Source organism: Pieris brassicae, chromosome 3 (assembly GCF_905147105.1).
Source record: "Pieris brassicae chromosome 3, ilPieBrab1.1, whole genome shotgun sequence".
Classification (NCBI taxonomy): Eukaryota; Metazoa; Arthropoda; class Insecta; order Lepidoptera; family Pieridae; genus Pieris; species Pieris brassicae.
The window spans coordinates 22,937,934-22,953,902 of record NC_059667.1 but is presented as its reverse complement, the minus strand read 5'-3'; the positions used below and the strand labels follow the sequence as shown (position 1 = coordinate 22,953,902).

Sequence of the window (15,969 nt, the reverse complement as noted above, 5' to 3'; positions counted from 1 at the left end):
GGAAATAAATTATAATACTTTTTATGACATTCTTTATATTAATCATATAAATACGTGTATCTTTGAAACTAGTGTTTTATTATTCTGCTATATACTGCTGATATCGTTTGGGAAGTAGAAATTTCGAAGTTTAGCTGTAATTCCTCGATTAATATTCCGACCGACCGAAACATTTTTCTTTTATTTTTTTAATGAGACTCTGATCGTGGCTCAATTTCCATTGGGAGCGATCCAACTCCTCGAAGTCAGGTTGAGACTCAAATATATCGCCCGAAAGTTGTTTAGGCTTCTCCGGTTTACGTTTTAAACAGTCTTCGATCTGAATATTTTGGGAACGTGTGCGGGAATTCTCATACGCTCTCTGAAACGGAGGTGGAGGTGCAAAATATGAAAAAAAAGGACTCGACTGCTTTGTCTCTTTGTTCTCGTTGTTACGTCGCAGTTCCATACATGAAAAGGTGCAATCGGCATCGACTACTTCCTCTCGAATATAGGATGTTATATGAGTGTTTATAGACGTGGGACGTCTAGAAAAATGTTCTTGTTTATCGAATACGCACTGCCATTTCTTTACAGTCGTTATGAAATCATAAAAACGTTCGACGTTCTCTGCACATTTGTAACAAATAGTATTTTGTCTGTCCGTTTTCTCTATAACAATTTTTAGACACACCAATATCTTGTCAATCATATTTGTATTTGTACAATAACTACCGAATAAAGAAACGTTAAATTCAGACACTGATAAACATATTCGGCAAGACTGCGAAGAGATAGCCATTGTTATTACTAAATTTGCAAAGTATTTTATAAAATATTAAAGTAATTGGCTAGTTCTATGAAATGAAGCCGCGGACAACTTTCCCGCCAAGTAATAGGCTCCATAGACACAACAATCATAAGAAAAATAAAGAGCGGTGAGTATTTATAAAATCATTCGTAGATTAAAAATGCAAGCCGGGGTTTGCCTAAATAGGACTCTTGTCAAAATGGCGCCAATTTTTTTTAAATCAAACATATTTTAACGGTGGTCGTTGGACAGAAGGAAATTCGCCAGTGTAGTCGTCGTTGTGAAATAAAAGCCAAAGATCCAATGAATACATTTATTTTTGTATCACTAGAGAGAAACACTAAACAAGTTAAATCAATCGAAACATGAATGTATGAACATGTAACGGTAAATAATAGTAAATTTGCAAAAAATGCTGAAAAGGTTTAATAATAAAATGCATAACGATTATATAATTGTCCAAATACATAAAGGCCACTTATATAATACAACCATGTGAAATATATCCATCTCATTCCTTGCATTTAGACATACGGAGACAGAAATAATACTGTGGCGGTACTTTTTTTCGCGGTCACTTATGTTTTTAGACAACGGCTAAGACAGAAAATGATTGCAAGTGCTCGTTAGTAACAAAGCGACACGTAAACATTATTGCACTACAGTTAATGTAAAACGACACGTTACACGCAAATATACCGATAACCTCAATAAAGAAAATACACCGAAGACCATTCAAATACGAAAAATACGAATTGATACTAAATGAGTCGTTTGGGGATGCTAAACACACAGTAAACGAAATTCACTTAAATTAAATATAATTAAAATGACCAAGTGCTGTGTAACGCGTTCCGGGGTTCACTACTTGAGCGCGCACTCTACGAACACGGTGTGATGGGGGCTTTCCAAAGTGGGGGAGGGGGTTTCCGAGCGAGGGGTCAGAGACTCGGGGCTCTGGGGGCCGAGGGGGCAGGTGTCCACCGTTACGTCGGCCTCGTTCAACGGCCACAGCTCTTTTAGAACGTCCCTGGAATTAGTGAGTTTATTATTTTTTGGTGGAAATTAAAAAAAAATAAACAAAACTTTAGCTCTAACAAAGAAATAGGCTCAAACCCGTGGATACGTCGAGTTCTAGTCACACTCACCAAAGTCGTTTATCGACAATCGTCTTGACTTTAGGCACGGGGAACCCGTTGAAAGCGGAGGCCACTGGGAGCGTATAGGCGCCCATGTCCTTGAAGACCAGCCACTGTCCCGTGCGCAAAGCGGGGAGGAGGCAAGAGGCAATCACGCAATCCAAACCGTCACAGGTCGGACCCCACACGGAGCAGGCTTCGGGCCGGGAGTCGCACGCCTGAATGTCAACAATCAATTATTGATCTACCGAGATAAATCTTTAAGGACTCATTAAAGCGGCCGCCCTGACTCACGTCCAGCGGTTCGGCGACTACGGTCTGATGGTCGTAGAGCACGCAGTTGAAGGAGCCGTAGACGCCGTCGTTTATGAAGTACATGGTGTGGGACTCGGACGACGCGTTCGTCAGCTGGGACAAAAGTTACAATCGTGAACCTCGTCTCTATGTAGACACTCCGGAGGGTAGACGCGACGGGGAGCGGAGCATTACCTGCCTGGTGGCGTGCACCATGGTCGCGAGCGTGTACGCGGCGGCCGCGAAGTATCGGCCCGGCTCTGCGATCACGCGCACCTCGCGCTCGCCGAAGTTCGCCTCGATCGCCGCGTTCACCACACGGGCCACCTGCAAGTCGCGGAACCCCGCATCAGAAGACGTAGGGCGATCCTCTTACGGCCAAATGGGGTACCAGCTGACTCACGTCTCGCAGGTCGGAGTCGGCGTTGCCGGCGAAGCCGCCGCCGATGTCGACCGTTCGCATGTCGAGGCCGAGAGTGTCTCCCAGATCGAACAGCACGCGCGCCATCTTTATCCCGCGAGCGTAGACGACGCTCTCGCCGGCGCCGGAACCCACGTGGAACGAGACGCCCACCACCTGCACGATTCGCGTTTCATGACAATCGGTACACGCGTATCGCCGATCGCAGTGAACGAGCCGGTACTCACGTTGAGCTTCAGCACGGCGGCGAGTTTGAGCAGACGAGGGGCCTCCGCGAGAGGCTCGCAGCCGAACTTGATGCCCAGAGGACACTGGGCCGCCGCTGCGTCGCAGCGGATGCGGATCACCAGCCTGCGGAAGACGGTTTACGTGATACCTTCGACGGCGACGTTTCGTTTGAACGTCGATCGGGTGGGTACTCACCGTGCGTCAGGCGAGATCTGCTTGATTTTGTGCAGCTCTGACTCCGAGTCGAAAGTCATGGTGGTGACTCCTCGGGCGGTGGCGTAGCGGATGTGGGACGCCATCTTCGCGGGATTCGCGAATATTATGCGCCTGATTTAAGATAAACCAAATTAATTAACCGTCCTAGGACTACTTCTATTTATTTCTTCCAAATATTCGTAAACACTCACTCGGCCTTAATGCCCATATCCATGACGAGTTGTATTTCCGCCTTGGAGGCGCAGTCGAAGCCCGTCCCGAGCGCGGCCAACGTCCGCACCAGCAGCTTATCGTCATTGCATTTCACGGCTGCATTCGTGAGAAATATACAATAGATTGAGTAATCGAGTGTTACTAGCGATGGAGAGCACCGCGGACGAGGAGGGTCGAGCGACTCACCGTAGAAGGGCTCGACGCGCGGCATCATAGCCTTCCAGTGCTGGTAGCGACGCACCACTTCTCCGAGGTCCATGACGTAGAAGGGGTCCTCCTGTCCTTCCTCGACCACCTGTCTGATGACCCCCGAGGGGCTCCATTCCCCCTCCATCACGCACACGCGCTCCTCGTCGGCCAGACGCATGGCGCCGGGTTTCATTCGGCTCTACTTTATCTGCCGATGACGAGTTAAGAATAAATTCGATTAAATGGAGCAACTCAAACAAGCGACATTTGAAACAGACCTCTCGATGCGATGTGACGGTGAGATCGGCAGACCGTTGGTCCGGCGATTGTCGAGTCAACCTTTCCTTTGCTCGGTTACGCCCGGACACTTGGCACTGTGCGTCGGTGGCCCGGTAGCGCTACTCCACGGGTGTCAGCTAAGAAAATAATTATTTATTGACATTTCCAGCTTATAGCCATCGCGATTATAGTAAATATGGGTCCTACGAGTAGTAGAACGAGCATCGCTCCCGTGTCCCAGATAGACATCCTTCTGAGGATAGTCCAATATTGCTTTTGCAGTTGTTGAAGTTGATGTTTGTGCCTTTACGTGTGTACATACTTGTGCGTGTGACGTCAGCGGGGCGGCGTGCGCCGCAGCCAGGGCGGGTCAACGTTGAGCGCTCGGCGCCAGCAGCGCGTCGCGTGTCGCCCGGCACCGCTACACGCGCCGGACGAGCCCGCTCCTGTCTGTAACACGGCGAGGCAACATTACACGCCGTCTTACGAGTACAAAAATACACAAATCAAGTAACAAAACTCTTAACTAAACATCGACGTTCAACTGTTAATTTACTCACTGACGCATTACATTAATGTCCCCATTACGAATAGTAAATCGAATCAATTTGATGTGCATGGCCAAAATGATTTTTAGCATCTAAGTACATTAGATAACTGGCAAAGACCTCGCTCGTATCGTGTCGTCATGCAACGTTATCGAGCAAGGCCAATGTTACGCGACATTCTTTACGTTTCCTAACGTTACATTATGCTAAGCTACGTAGTGTAAGTGGGAATTCCACAATTCAAAAGAAATACAATGTTAATATGTGTCAAAGTTAATACGTACCTGTACCTTTAGTAGCGAAATTCTCAAAGCTTTAACAAACTTTTAAGCAACAACCGTTCGGTTGTTGCTAAATTATGCGGAAGATGAAAGAAACTAAAATCGTAGTCGACGTTGACTAATAGAAAAAGATTTGTTAGATTTAAAATATGGAATGAAATCAATCTGTCACTCGTCCAGCGCGCGGCAAACTGATGAAGACTGCTGTCGCTCGAACAATTTAACGCTGGTTTTATCGCGAGTGAGATTTGTAGGATGTTTATTTAGCTTTATTGTTTATTATCAAATTAAACAAACTAATTAGCATTATAAAAATCACACGTCTGGCACGAGTTTTAGCTCTGAACTAGTTAAACCGTGACGACCCGATTTACTTGTTATCTTATATCTAAGCCAATTTACACGGAACAAAATTTAATTTGGCAAATAAATATCGATTCTTTTGATTTATTTCGTATGGCAATGAAGTTTTATACTAATTTACCAAAACCATTCAAAAATCTCTACTAGATTTTTTAAAAATCGACTTCACATCACTTTTGAATAAGACATTATAATCAACAGTAATGTAATATATATATTGATAATGTGCTGACATAGTGATAAAATAATGTAAGAATAGACTACAAAAAAATGATTGATAATGTAACCTACAACATTGTTCTACCTTTTAATAATGTAAGATAAATTTGCACGCATATTCTTGCAAATAAATTATTATGTATACAAAAAAATAAAATATAGTAAATGGTGAAGGTGTATATATTCTTATAACTTTATTATAGACATGTAACGTAGAGCATTACATATATATATATATATATATATATATATATATATATATATATATATATAATAAAGTTAAAAAAATGGACACTTACTAAAATATAACTTAGACTTTTCTTATATTCCTTTCCAGTGAAGTAATGCCATCTTGTCATTTGACACTGTCTTTATTTAGATAAAATAAATAAGGTTAGTTTTACCACCAGCTTTTTACAAACGAACCGTTTCGTAACATGGGTCCTTTATTGCGTAATAGGGCAAATTGATTTGCGTCTATACAAGCGTTTTAATCATGGAATTTATCAATATAGTTTGCCTCGTACAAAATTATTAGCTCTCGTTGTTGATAATAGGTTGTAAGATGCGTCAAATTTCGCTCCTAAATTTTTAGACAGTGCACCAAAGTAGCAGCTATATACTCTAATAATGGCAATATTTTTTGTGTAATAAATTCAAACATTTTAAATTAGATCTGTTTAATCAGTACATAAAACCCAGATTCTCATTAAGATAACCAAGTGAACTATTAATACCTTAGCAAATAAATTCTACTATCTAAACTACAAATGCCATTTTATGAACCTGCATACAAAATAAACATTGAATCAAGTTTCATCTCACTTTTATCTGATTATAACCACTATAATGTAGTAATAAACAAACATATCAACATACTGTACTCTGAATGCCATATCTGAAATACTTTTAAAGGCATCTAAGACTAAAAGATTCTTAGGTTAGTCTGAAGTACCCCCGTATGCGTGACTATAATTGTTTAGCATTTACACATTTCTATTCATTTAAAAGAGGAAGTCAATATAAATTCACTTACATTTATTTCAAATAATACAGAAACACACAGGTTTTAACAATACACAGGATATTTAAAAAAACTTCATACAACAATACAAACCATTTAAATTGATTAGCTATTACTTAGAAGAAAACATTACCAACTCGTCAATATAAATTCACTTACATTTATTTCAAATGATACAGAAACACACAGGTTTTAACAATACACAGGATATTTAAAAAAACTTCATACAACAATACAAACCATTTAAATCGATTAGCTATTACTTAGAAGAAAACATTACCAACTCGTCATCATAATAAGAATAATCTAAATTCTCATAAAAACACTGCAAATTAGCATAACTTAATTTGTGTGGATTACCTAAACACTATTGATATTATTTAAGACAGCAATATGTGTGCTCGAACAATGTGGTTCAATCCACACATAAATTTAAAAATTGTTTGGTGGAATTTTAGAAACTAATTAGTACTTTTAATTTTCTCTAGTAATAACTCCATGCGACCTGACATAACTGGCTGCCCTTTCTTATTCTTTTTGCTTAACTTCTTAAATCTATCCTGCTTCTTTTTCTTATATTCCTGCAATTTCTGATTTTTTTCCTGTCTAGACTTTTCATTTTCTTGTTGCTTTTTCAATTTTTCCTCTTTCATCTTGTTAAATTGTTCTTTTGCTTTAGTAAAGGGATGTTTTTTAGTTTTTGCAAGTTCTTTTTCAAGTACATCGGGATGTTTGACAAATCTACCAACATTGGTTGAGTCAGGAACATCTTGATCAAATGTTTTAGGTTTATATGTACCAATCATTGGATCATTTTTTACAGTCTTTTCATACTCTTGGAGCAACCTTTTTTTTCTTTGCTCCTCCCACTGCTCAAGCTTATACTTTTTGCTGTATTTCTTCAACCTGTATGTCTTCTTGTCAAATGGTTTCTTTCCATTCTCCATGGGCTTAGGCAATCCTGGCCTATTTTTATCAAATTTGTTTTGCTTTTCTTTAGAACTCTTCATTTCATTAAGATACTTTTTACTAGGATTCTGTTTCTTGCTTGTAATAAAAAAAGAATCTCCCTTCTTTTCCATTTTTTGAGTATGCCTCAGACCTATAAAGAAAAAGCGTGTTTCAACATATAACAAGAAGGAAAACAATGAAAAATCAACCATGCAAAACAAAAAGATAAACCTCTAAACACGCTTTTTCTTTACCATTAAAATATAACTGTTAAATGTAGATGAAAAATGTATAACTTATTACATTTATTAACTGTATGATTATAATGGATGGATTATTTTTTCTAAACAAACAAATAAATAATAATAATGGTTGTAGGTATATCAAGTTCTATTTAATATTTAACACAATTCCTTTAAATAAAATGATTTTTTGTTTAAACACCACCTAGAAGAAGTACCCTTGCATCAATGATCTAAATAAATCTCAAAATGTTACATCTATAAGTATGGCCTCAACCATCAAAATCAATTAAATAAAAATGTGTGGATTTAATTGGTATAAATTTAGTAAATTACTATTATGGAAAATTTTATGCTACAAAACTATTTAATGATTCTCAAAGAATTATACAACCTACTCAAGTCACACGTTTACGAATCCGATAAGTGACGTAAAAGTCACAAGGCAAATTCTGGTGATTCATTTTTGATGGAACATTTTTCAGGAGTTTAGAATGAGAATATTGATTCAGGTACCTTACAAACGGTCCATGTAAATAAATTAATATGAGGCTATAGTATCACACTGAGTATTCTCCATACCCAATACCAATATGGTTCACAGTAAATACGACAACGTCACAAAAAATAACGCCAGGTGGCAGCTACAGGGATTACAAATCTACTTGAAGTAATTGTTCTTGTAAAAGACCAGTTTAACTAGAAGATATAATTAATTAATAAAAAGAAGCTTACCAAATTAAGCCACCCACTGGGTAGGCTTTGAAGTATCGGCGGAATCTTGATAGTTTAGTTGCACTTGGCACAAAAAAACTTAACCACGATTATAGATTTTATATCACGGTTATTAGACTTAAAAACTTTACCGACCATGCCCTAATGTAATTTTTTGATAAAATTTTCAGAAAGAGCCAATGTACCACTTGCGAAAATGTCACAAAAGGAACAAGTAAGAGATCCGAATAGTAGAAAGAGATAGTTACAGGAAATGTCAGAAAAATATTGCGCGCGCAGTGCCCTCTCAGGGTGATATTGATCGCAAAATATACGGATCCCGCATGCGCGCGAAACTTGAAAAAAAAAGGAAAATAAGTAATTTACTATAAAAATCTCGTTTCGGTTTGAAACAAAAAACTGGCTAAGGAATATAATGTTTATTAATTATATTACGCTTGCTTTTACTAATCCTAATATATTATTACTCATTTTTTAACCTCTACTACTATGTGTTAAGGTTTAGAAAAATAAGAATTTACTCTATGGTCAACAATAATATTTCGACAAATAATTGCTGTGTACGAAGCAACGCGGGCGCGAGAGAGTTGTCGGTTTTTGGGACGCGAGTCAAAGGACGCAAGCGGGCGAAGCGAGATCATCAACCACACTCTCGCCCTTGCTCACTTCGTTAGCTACTACAATATGCGCACGTGTTTTCTTATCATGATGCAAGTGAAGTAATGATTCCTGTATGGATTTTATAGAATGTAATCAATCAATAAAAACATCATTAAATACAGAAGTGTAAACCTAAAGAACATCATTAATACTGACTTTCAGAGGACACCAAAGAAAGAGAAAGCTTTAATTATATTTATACCGGCAAGATATGATATTTTTTATTTGTATTTAAGATATAAACGCAAAGCATTGTAGTATTGGTAGGCACATAATGTAGCTAACGCAGTCATTACAATCACATCCATGTTATTATAGATGCTACCACTCGTGCTGCCTCGATTCGGCCATATTCGTGGCGAGGCCTTCATCTATAAGCCAGTCGCCCCGTGAAAACATGGAGTTGGCTTAACGTATTCTCTGCGACAGACACGATAGAGTTCGACTTGTGAAGGTATATTTTACAAATGATTTATATGGTCCCTTTGTAGGACAACTTGATTTTTTTCCCGATTACCACTTGCTATAAACGAGGACTAGATATCGTTGTCGTAGTCTGTGAACTAGACTGAGGCACTCTGTCTGATATTAAGTATACGTCTGTGACATAAACAATTTGTCTATGAAATAATCTTGAATTCTAAGCGGGAAACGTAATCGAAAATGAAATATATTATATATTCTTGTTAATGTTTATTATACCATCTTGTTGTGTTATATGATTTCAAATGGTATTTATGTTTAAAATACAATTTTAAAATTGCAAAATGGATTTAAAAAGTACCAATATAAAAAATTTACATGACTACACTTCTCTTTCTCGGGATATGATTACGAAATATTCCCAATTGAAAATAACGCTAAGTATTTCAACGCTTGTTACTTTGAATAAATTCAAATTTTTTGAAATTGAGGTATGTTATCTAGTCATAGTTTTTAAATTAAATACCATATATCTATCATACATTTCATTGAACGCCTTACGCCTGTATTGTTTCAGTATTTTGTAAAGTACTCCGAATGCGGCGCTGCATTCCAAGCTCTTGAAAAAATGTTGCTAATTCGACCTTCGAAAACTTGGGACGAGCTTTCAAAGGATCTCGTTTCGTTGTTAAAATTTTGGTTTAATAAACTTCGATGTCAAATGATAAAACACGACAATGTTTGGTGGAATTTTCTACTAAAGCTTTTGTATTTCGTTAAAGTAAGTTTTATTTAACAGTATAAAGGTCTTATTTAGTGTTTTTGAGTATCTAAAATCTAAAATTGTAATTGTATACACTTGCTAATTGATTTTTGATGTTCATTATATTTAATGCGCAAACGTTTTAGCATTTAATTTATAATCTATGTATAGAACGACGATTGTGTGTAGCAAGTTAAAACAATATTTAAAATTTTCAGGAATTAAGAACCAAAAGTCCACTCATAAACTGTAAACTTGTAGAAGCGCTGGGTGAAGATTTTCTTCAGCTAACCACGAACAACAGTCTGGACTTGAATCAGCGGCGGGCGACGCTTCAATGCTTCAACGCGTGCTGCGCGGAGTTGCCCAAACTGTCCAGATTGACTTTGAGACAAAAGTTCGAAGACTACTTGTAAGGTTACTTAATATTATGCACTTTTTTTTATTATTGATAACATAATAAAGATTTTGGGGCGACTTCAGCACAAAGCTGGCGCACGGGATGCCGTCGTGGGGTGACTTCAGGTTACAGTTCAGCACGATGGAAACTCTTCTGAGGTGGCTCTTGAGACGGAACGAGCGCGCCGTCCGCGAAGGCGTCGCCACTTTGTGGTTCCCGCGCGAGCTCTATTCGAGAGTGGCCGTGAAAATCTTTTTGGAGAGGGATTGGAAGAACTTCTTTAAGGTACATTCGTTACGTCAAGGCTTGAACGCACGTTTAGTGTAGAATGATATATTGATTGAAAACACTTTTTGTTTCAGGATGCGAGAGATTTCTTGAACGCACAAAACGAGAATAACTCTTCAATCATTTCTCTAATTTGTAAAAAATTCAATATTGGCAAAACTCAAGCGATAACTGTAACTATATCTTCCTTTACCTCTTTTTGTTTTCATAATGTTAACAGCCAGTTAGCCTTCCGCGGTGCCGGGAATCGAACCCGCGGTCGCTGGACTGACGCATTGTTTACACCGAATTTCCTTCCGCTTCGTGACTTGACATCGTCATCATTTGGTTTCATCAACATTCGGTCGAAGGCACTCTCAGAGTTTATGTGAACTTCCAGGCTACGGATAAAAGACACTGGATTGATTTTAACATAGACAATAACTGTATTTCCCTGATGCTGGAGTTGAAATTACTGGAGGTCCTTCAAATTGAGAACGCCGTCTTCGACGCTCTCGTGATAGAGGAAGATAACACGAGATCAGTGAAATTGGTAAGGTACGTATCAACATTTCTGATTATTTTGTAGGCTTATGACCCTATTTATCGATTTACGGTAAATTCAATAACAATTTATAGACAATCTCCGATAGCACGAATCAATCGGTGGTGAAATCCTTCACGTTGCCTATTTCAGAAATGGCGCTTTAATTCAAATAGAAATAACCTTAACGGAGCCTTTGAACCAATCTGAAAAAATTAACAATGAACGCGAAATAAGTATTTATATGAACGCGATAAACGCCGAAAAAGTCAACGAGTCGCTGAAGAAAATATTTGGAAATAAATATGAGGTATCTTTCAAATTGAGGAAACGCTTAAATTTATTGTCGTTATTTGACTGATGACCTCATACGGACGTTTTTCAACTTAGGCTTCGTTCCTGGGAGAAGGTATTCATCAGTGTTCATCCGACCCCGCAGAGGACTGTTCGCAAATAGAAAATTCGGTTAGTTTTCCTATGTCTTATATTAATTTATATTATATTATCTCGTCTCAAATACTAAACGTATGCCTTTTCAAACTCCAACTTTAGAATTACTCTCATAGGTTTTAATCTGTTGTCGAAATGTCGCAAGTTTGTGACAGTTGACAGTTATTTTTTAATATCAACGTTCGATATGAGGGTAGGATAACTTTATGACAATTTGTTGATTTTCTGTTCGAGTAAAAGGAAAAGTGATTTGCAGGAGGACAGTCGACAGTTCGCCATAACCACGAGACGCGGAAAACGAAGCCGTAAGATTTGTGGTTTATTGTATTCGTGACTTTGTTTTAAGTTATTGAGCGACTTTTTGAGATCGACATTACCCATTTTAATCGTTATCGACGTTCATATGTTTTATGAGATATATGCGTGAATGAAAGGAAATGGATGCTCCCATTGAGTCTGTCAATTTCAGGGGTCGCAGCCGCAACCCTCAACAGGGAATCCTACGCATCGAAGTCTCCGTCCACTACTTCCACGACCTCATTGCTTTTAGTGAGTTATCTTATCTTTTAATTATTTAACGAATTCTGTGAATCTTATGAAGCCCCCGAAGAGGTGCTTAATCAGTTATTAACCTCATTTCTGTTTCTGACACCGGTCAATTTTTTTTTATAACGAAATTGTTTTAGCTCAAAGAAAGATTATCGGAGTATCCGGGGTGTATTGGAGCAAATGACGAGGAATACGCCGGTATTTGCGCGAAGCCGCTCTTGCCTAGAGTCGCCGAGGAATCCGAAGAAGACATATGTGTTTTGACACCTCGAATCAAACCGCGCTGCGATGCTGTCTTCTCCCACAAAATTAACGTTCGAGATTCTGTAGACAAAACCTCGGTTTCTAAACCCAGCACTATTAGTTTAGTCTTAGCTACGACTATAGATTCTTACGAAGCCACCGCCCCCCACGATACCTTGCATGGCTTTCCAGAAGACCTCGAACTGAACACGCTCAATTACATGGTGTACCGTGCGCAAAACAAAAGTGAAAGTACACCAGACTTACAAAGTGAAGTCATTGAGAATACGCCTTTCGTTAGACCAGTCCTCGGCGCATGTGAAGATGTTGAAGATTCTGAAAAAAAATACGAACTTATCGAAGCGGACGTAATCAAATGTGTTAACGATTTAGTCGAACAAGTCTGCGCAGATTATGAAATGATTTCCCATTTAATGAATCAAAAGGAATTCACGAATAAATTACTCATTGAAGCCGGTCTTCCAATATCCACCGAAAGTGAGCATCGGTCGACCGACACCCGAAAAGCAAAGAAGAAAGCTAAGCCGATTCAAATTACTTTTCCAAAGACTAAGGAGAAAGTTAATAAACGGAAAGGGCAAAGTCGACAGAAAAGGCCCGAATCGGAGGCAGCTGGCAAATTACCAATCGCTCGTGAGACAGACGTCAATCTTAAAAGTCCCAATAACAATATTAAAGGACCGATAACGCGTCGAAGGCGCAAATTGTACTCACCAAAAGATACCATTACATTCGAAGGCCCCGTTGATTCCGAGACCGTTGAACAGCAAACTCGCACTCCGACGACTTCGAAGACTCCTTATCGAGAGATTCAAGAAATGCGCGCCACGCATAGAGAATCGACCAAAAGAAAATCTATCTCAGAGAAGGTGGTCCTGTCACCGCGATCGAAACGGTTAAACGATGACTTCGATAAGTTACTGCAGACCAATTGTAACGATGTAAACGTAAAGAAATCGAACAACAAAAAAGATATAACGGTATACAACTATACCGATAGTGACGATAGCGATTTCAAAGACGACGTTAACCTGACAAAACCATCGCTACCTTTACGAAAAAGCAATACTTCGGTTAACTCAATGGAAAAAAAATCTAGAAAACGAAAACAAAAAAGTATAAATGCAAGACAAGGTACGCTCGTCGATGAAAGGATGCGAAACGCTACGGTAGACCTAAACATGTCTTTCATTATCGAAGAACCCATCGAAACCTGTGGAAACATAGAGCCGGTCGTTGTTGTCGAGCCGATCATCGAAGATGAAAATAATTCAACCAAAAAATCAAGAATTGTTAAGCCCCGTGAAACTAAAAAAAACACTAAGTCAAAGAACGGCACTAAAAAAGGAAACAGCCGCAAAAGCGCTAAACGACCTACGAAAGTGATGAATACGTCACGCGATAGGGAAGAGAGTATAAGCCCTGGGCTCAAATGCGAATTGCAGGAAGCCGAAATGAAGGCTAACGACTCTCTTACCGATCTGAGCAAAATTAATATTATCGAGAAAGCTGACAAACAGGACTCATTCGAGCATAGTGATTGTGTCTACGAAACCATTGAGGTCAAAGCCACAATTGAACACGTCCCACTGGTAAACGCCCCCATTGAGCGCATCAGAAAATCCCGGGGCCGAACCTCCCGGGGCCGACCGCAAGACTTTGACTCGATTCAAACTATTGAATACAACAATGTGCTGCCCGAAGCCCCTGACAATGAGATATGTCGAAATAAAATAATAGAAGATGAACGCGTGCAGCGATTTTTACGCGTTAGTGTAGAGAGGATGTCGGAAGAAGATATTGACGAGTGGTTGTCACCACGTCTTAAATCTTCACCGAGCGGTGCGACGGGTAAATCCTCACCGAAGCACGAAACAAACCACAATACACGGCCGCCGGTCGGCCATAAGTCACAATCATTTCCTGCTGAATGTGAAACTATAGCGAAAAATAACAATGGAATCACATGCAATTCATTGATCCTCCCATTCAAGAACAACAAAAAGTTAAAGAATCAGGAATATAAAAGACACACACCCAAACCCAAACCGAAGGAACCGGAGGTGGATAATACAGAGACGGATGTGTGTCGAAACAGTTCATCTATACGGGCAGTTTCACTGAAGATGCGAAAGACTCTGAAAGCATTCAATGATCGCGTGGTTAAAACGCCGGATTCGAAGGAAAATCTCATTAAAGACAAAGAAAAGAAATCTATTAAGCGCCGCGCTGAAAAGTCGCAATCGTCATCGGATTCAGACAAACGAAGAACTACCCGAACAGCTCTCGAGAGGCCCATCAGTGGCGACGACTCTTCTTCGAGAGAAGAAGAGAGCGAGTGTTCAATGAAAGAGTGTTCCAACGCTGAGGCGATACATAATTGGTTGGAGCGGAGCCGACACGAGCTCGACACGGAAGAGTGTGAGTAAATTCCTTTTACCGGTCATTTCGTCCGAGAGGTCCACCGCCTCAATTATACATTTGGTGCTGACCCCATTTAATCGTTTTAGTCGACGGCGTGAGGGTAAACGTCTTTGGTGATATTTTCAAAGAGGTTCAGAAGAAAATCGATTACGATTTAGCAATGATCAAGAATAATGCCAGGAATTCGTGAGTATTCGCTATCCAGTATTAAAAATATTCTTATTATATAAAAATATTCCAATCGATATATTTGTATTACAATATTTACAGCGAAAATTATTATTATTAGAAAATAATGCCAGTTTAAATGCAATTGTTATTGTGTATAATGAAGAAAATACACAGGTTGGAGCACATTCAAAGAGGTGTAGTGAAGCAGATAGAAGAGGCGCGTTTGCGTCGCCGGGCCTTGTATACGAAGTCCGCGCGCGAGATATTCTCAGACATAGGCAAGACCCTCGACGCCAAGTTCACCGAGCTGGAGGCCGAGTACGTCCGAGACTTCTCTTCGATAATTGAGTCATAATTACTTGTAATTCAGATCATGACAATGTTTCTAGATGTGCGGGAGTCGACGATCGGGTTCTGGAAAACGTTTCGCGAGACTCGGCACAAATGCTGTCCGAATTCGCTACAATTCACCTCGACTTGGCGTCGTACTTAGACGCACGAACGAACAACTAACTAAAGTAGTACTTTAAGCGCATTTTATTCATAGTTTTCTTCATTCTGTGCTTGTCAAACTCACTTCAGTCACAGATAAACGTTAATTTATTAAGTTTATCGTTACATATGCCATGGTTTTTCAAAGTGCGAGTTTTCTATTGAGAGCGATAGATCCTACGCATTTAGATTGGTTGAGTGGCTTCTTTTAGTTATGTTTAAAGCGTAATGCGGTGAGCAATTTTTTTTTTAATAATAAGAGAACTTTGATTTATAATATTATTCCAAATATTGAAATCATATCATCGAAACACAATTACATGTAAATAAACGTTTGGAAATTGAGCATTTGTTTTTCTAATCTACTTAGCCTGGTTCAAGTGCTAAGTCCGGGCACTAAGTTACGTACTTACGTGAGATTATATCTAGG

General features: G+C 39.2%; 2 protein-coding genes across 4 annotated transcripts; one reads left to right on the top strand and one right to left on the bottom strand.

Moving 5' to 3' along the window:
• Window positions 1-1,089: 1,089 nt before the first annotated feature.
• Window positions 1,090-8,414, bottom strand: LOC123706700 (ornithine decarboxylase 1-like). Of its 3 annotated transcripts, none has more exons than XM_045656050.1 (12): window positions 8,133-8,414; window positions 4,092-4,219; window positions 3,769-3,906; window positions 3,488-3,698; window positions 3,280-3,397; window positions 3,068-3,199; window positions 2,872-2,995; window positions 2,627-2,800; window positions 2,419-2,550; window positions 2,224-2,337; window positions 1,939-2,147; window positions 1,090-1,820 (listed from the first exon to the last, which is right to left on the bottom strand). In XM_045656050.1, exons 4-12 carry the CDS (start codon window positions 3,681-3,683, stop codon window positions 1,655-1,657), a joined length of 1,365 nt encoding a protein of 454 aa, XP_045512006.1. In that variant the 5' UTR covers window positions 3,684-3,698; window positions 3,769-3,906; window positions 4,092-4,219; window positions 8,133-8,414; the 3' UTR covers window positions 1,090-1,654. The 3 variants fall into 3 exon arrangements, with proteins under 3 accessions (XP_045512006.1, XP_045512009.1, XP_045512007.1); XM_045656053.1 differs by lacking the exon at window positions 8,133-8,414 and adding an exon at window positions 5,480-5,791; XM_045656051.1 differs by lacking the exon at window positions 8,133-8,414 and adding an exon at window positions 4,602-4,896.
• Window positions 8,415-9,524: 1,110 nt separating this feature from the next.
• On the top strand, window positions 9,525-15,884 carry LOC123707835. The gene is made up of 14 exons (XM_045658191.1): window positions 9,525-9,706; window positions 9,793-9,996; window positions 10,197-10,390; window positions 10,444-10,663; window positions 10,741-10,839; window positions 11,046-11,203; window positions 11,343-11,499; window positions 11,580-11,638; window positions 11,874-11,944; window positions 12,109-12,188; window positions 12,326-14,873; window positions 14,963-15,062; window positions 15,222-15,365; window positions 15,437-15,884. The coding sequence occupies exons 1-14, from the start codon at window positions 9,560-9,562 to the stop codon at window positions 15,558-15,560; spliced, it is 4,305 nt and encodes a 1,434-aa protein (XP_045514147.1). The 5' UTR covers window positions 9,525-9,559; the 3' UTR covers window positions 15,561-15,884.
• The last annotated feature ends 85 nt before the right edge of the window (window positions 15,885-15,969 follow it).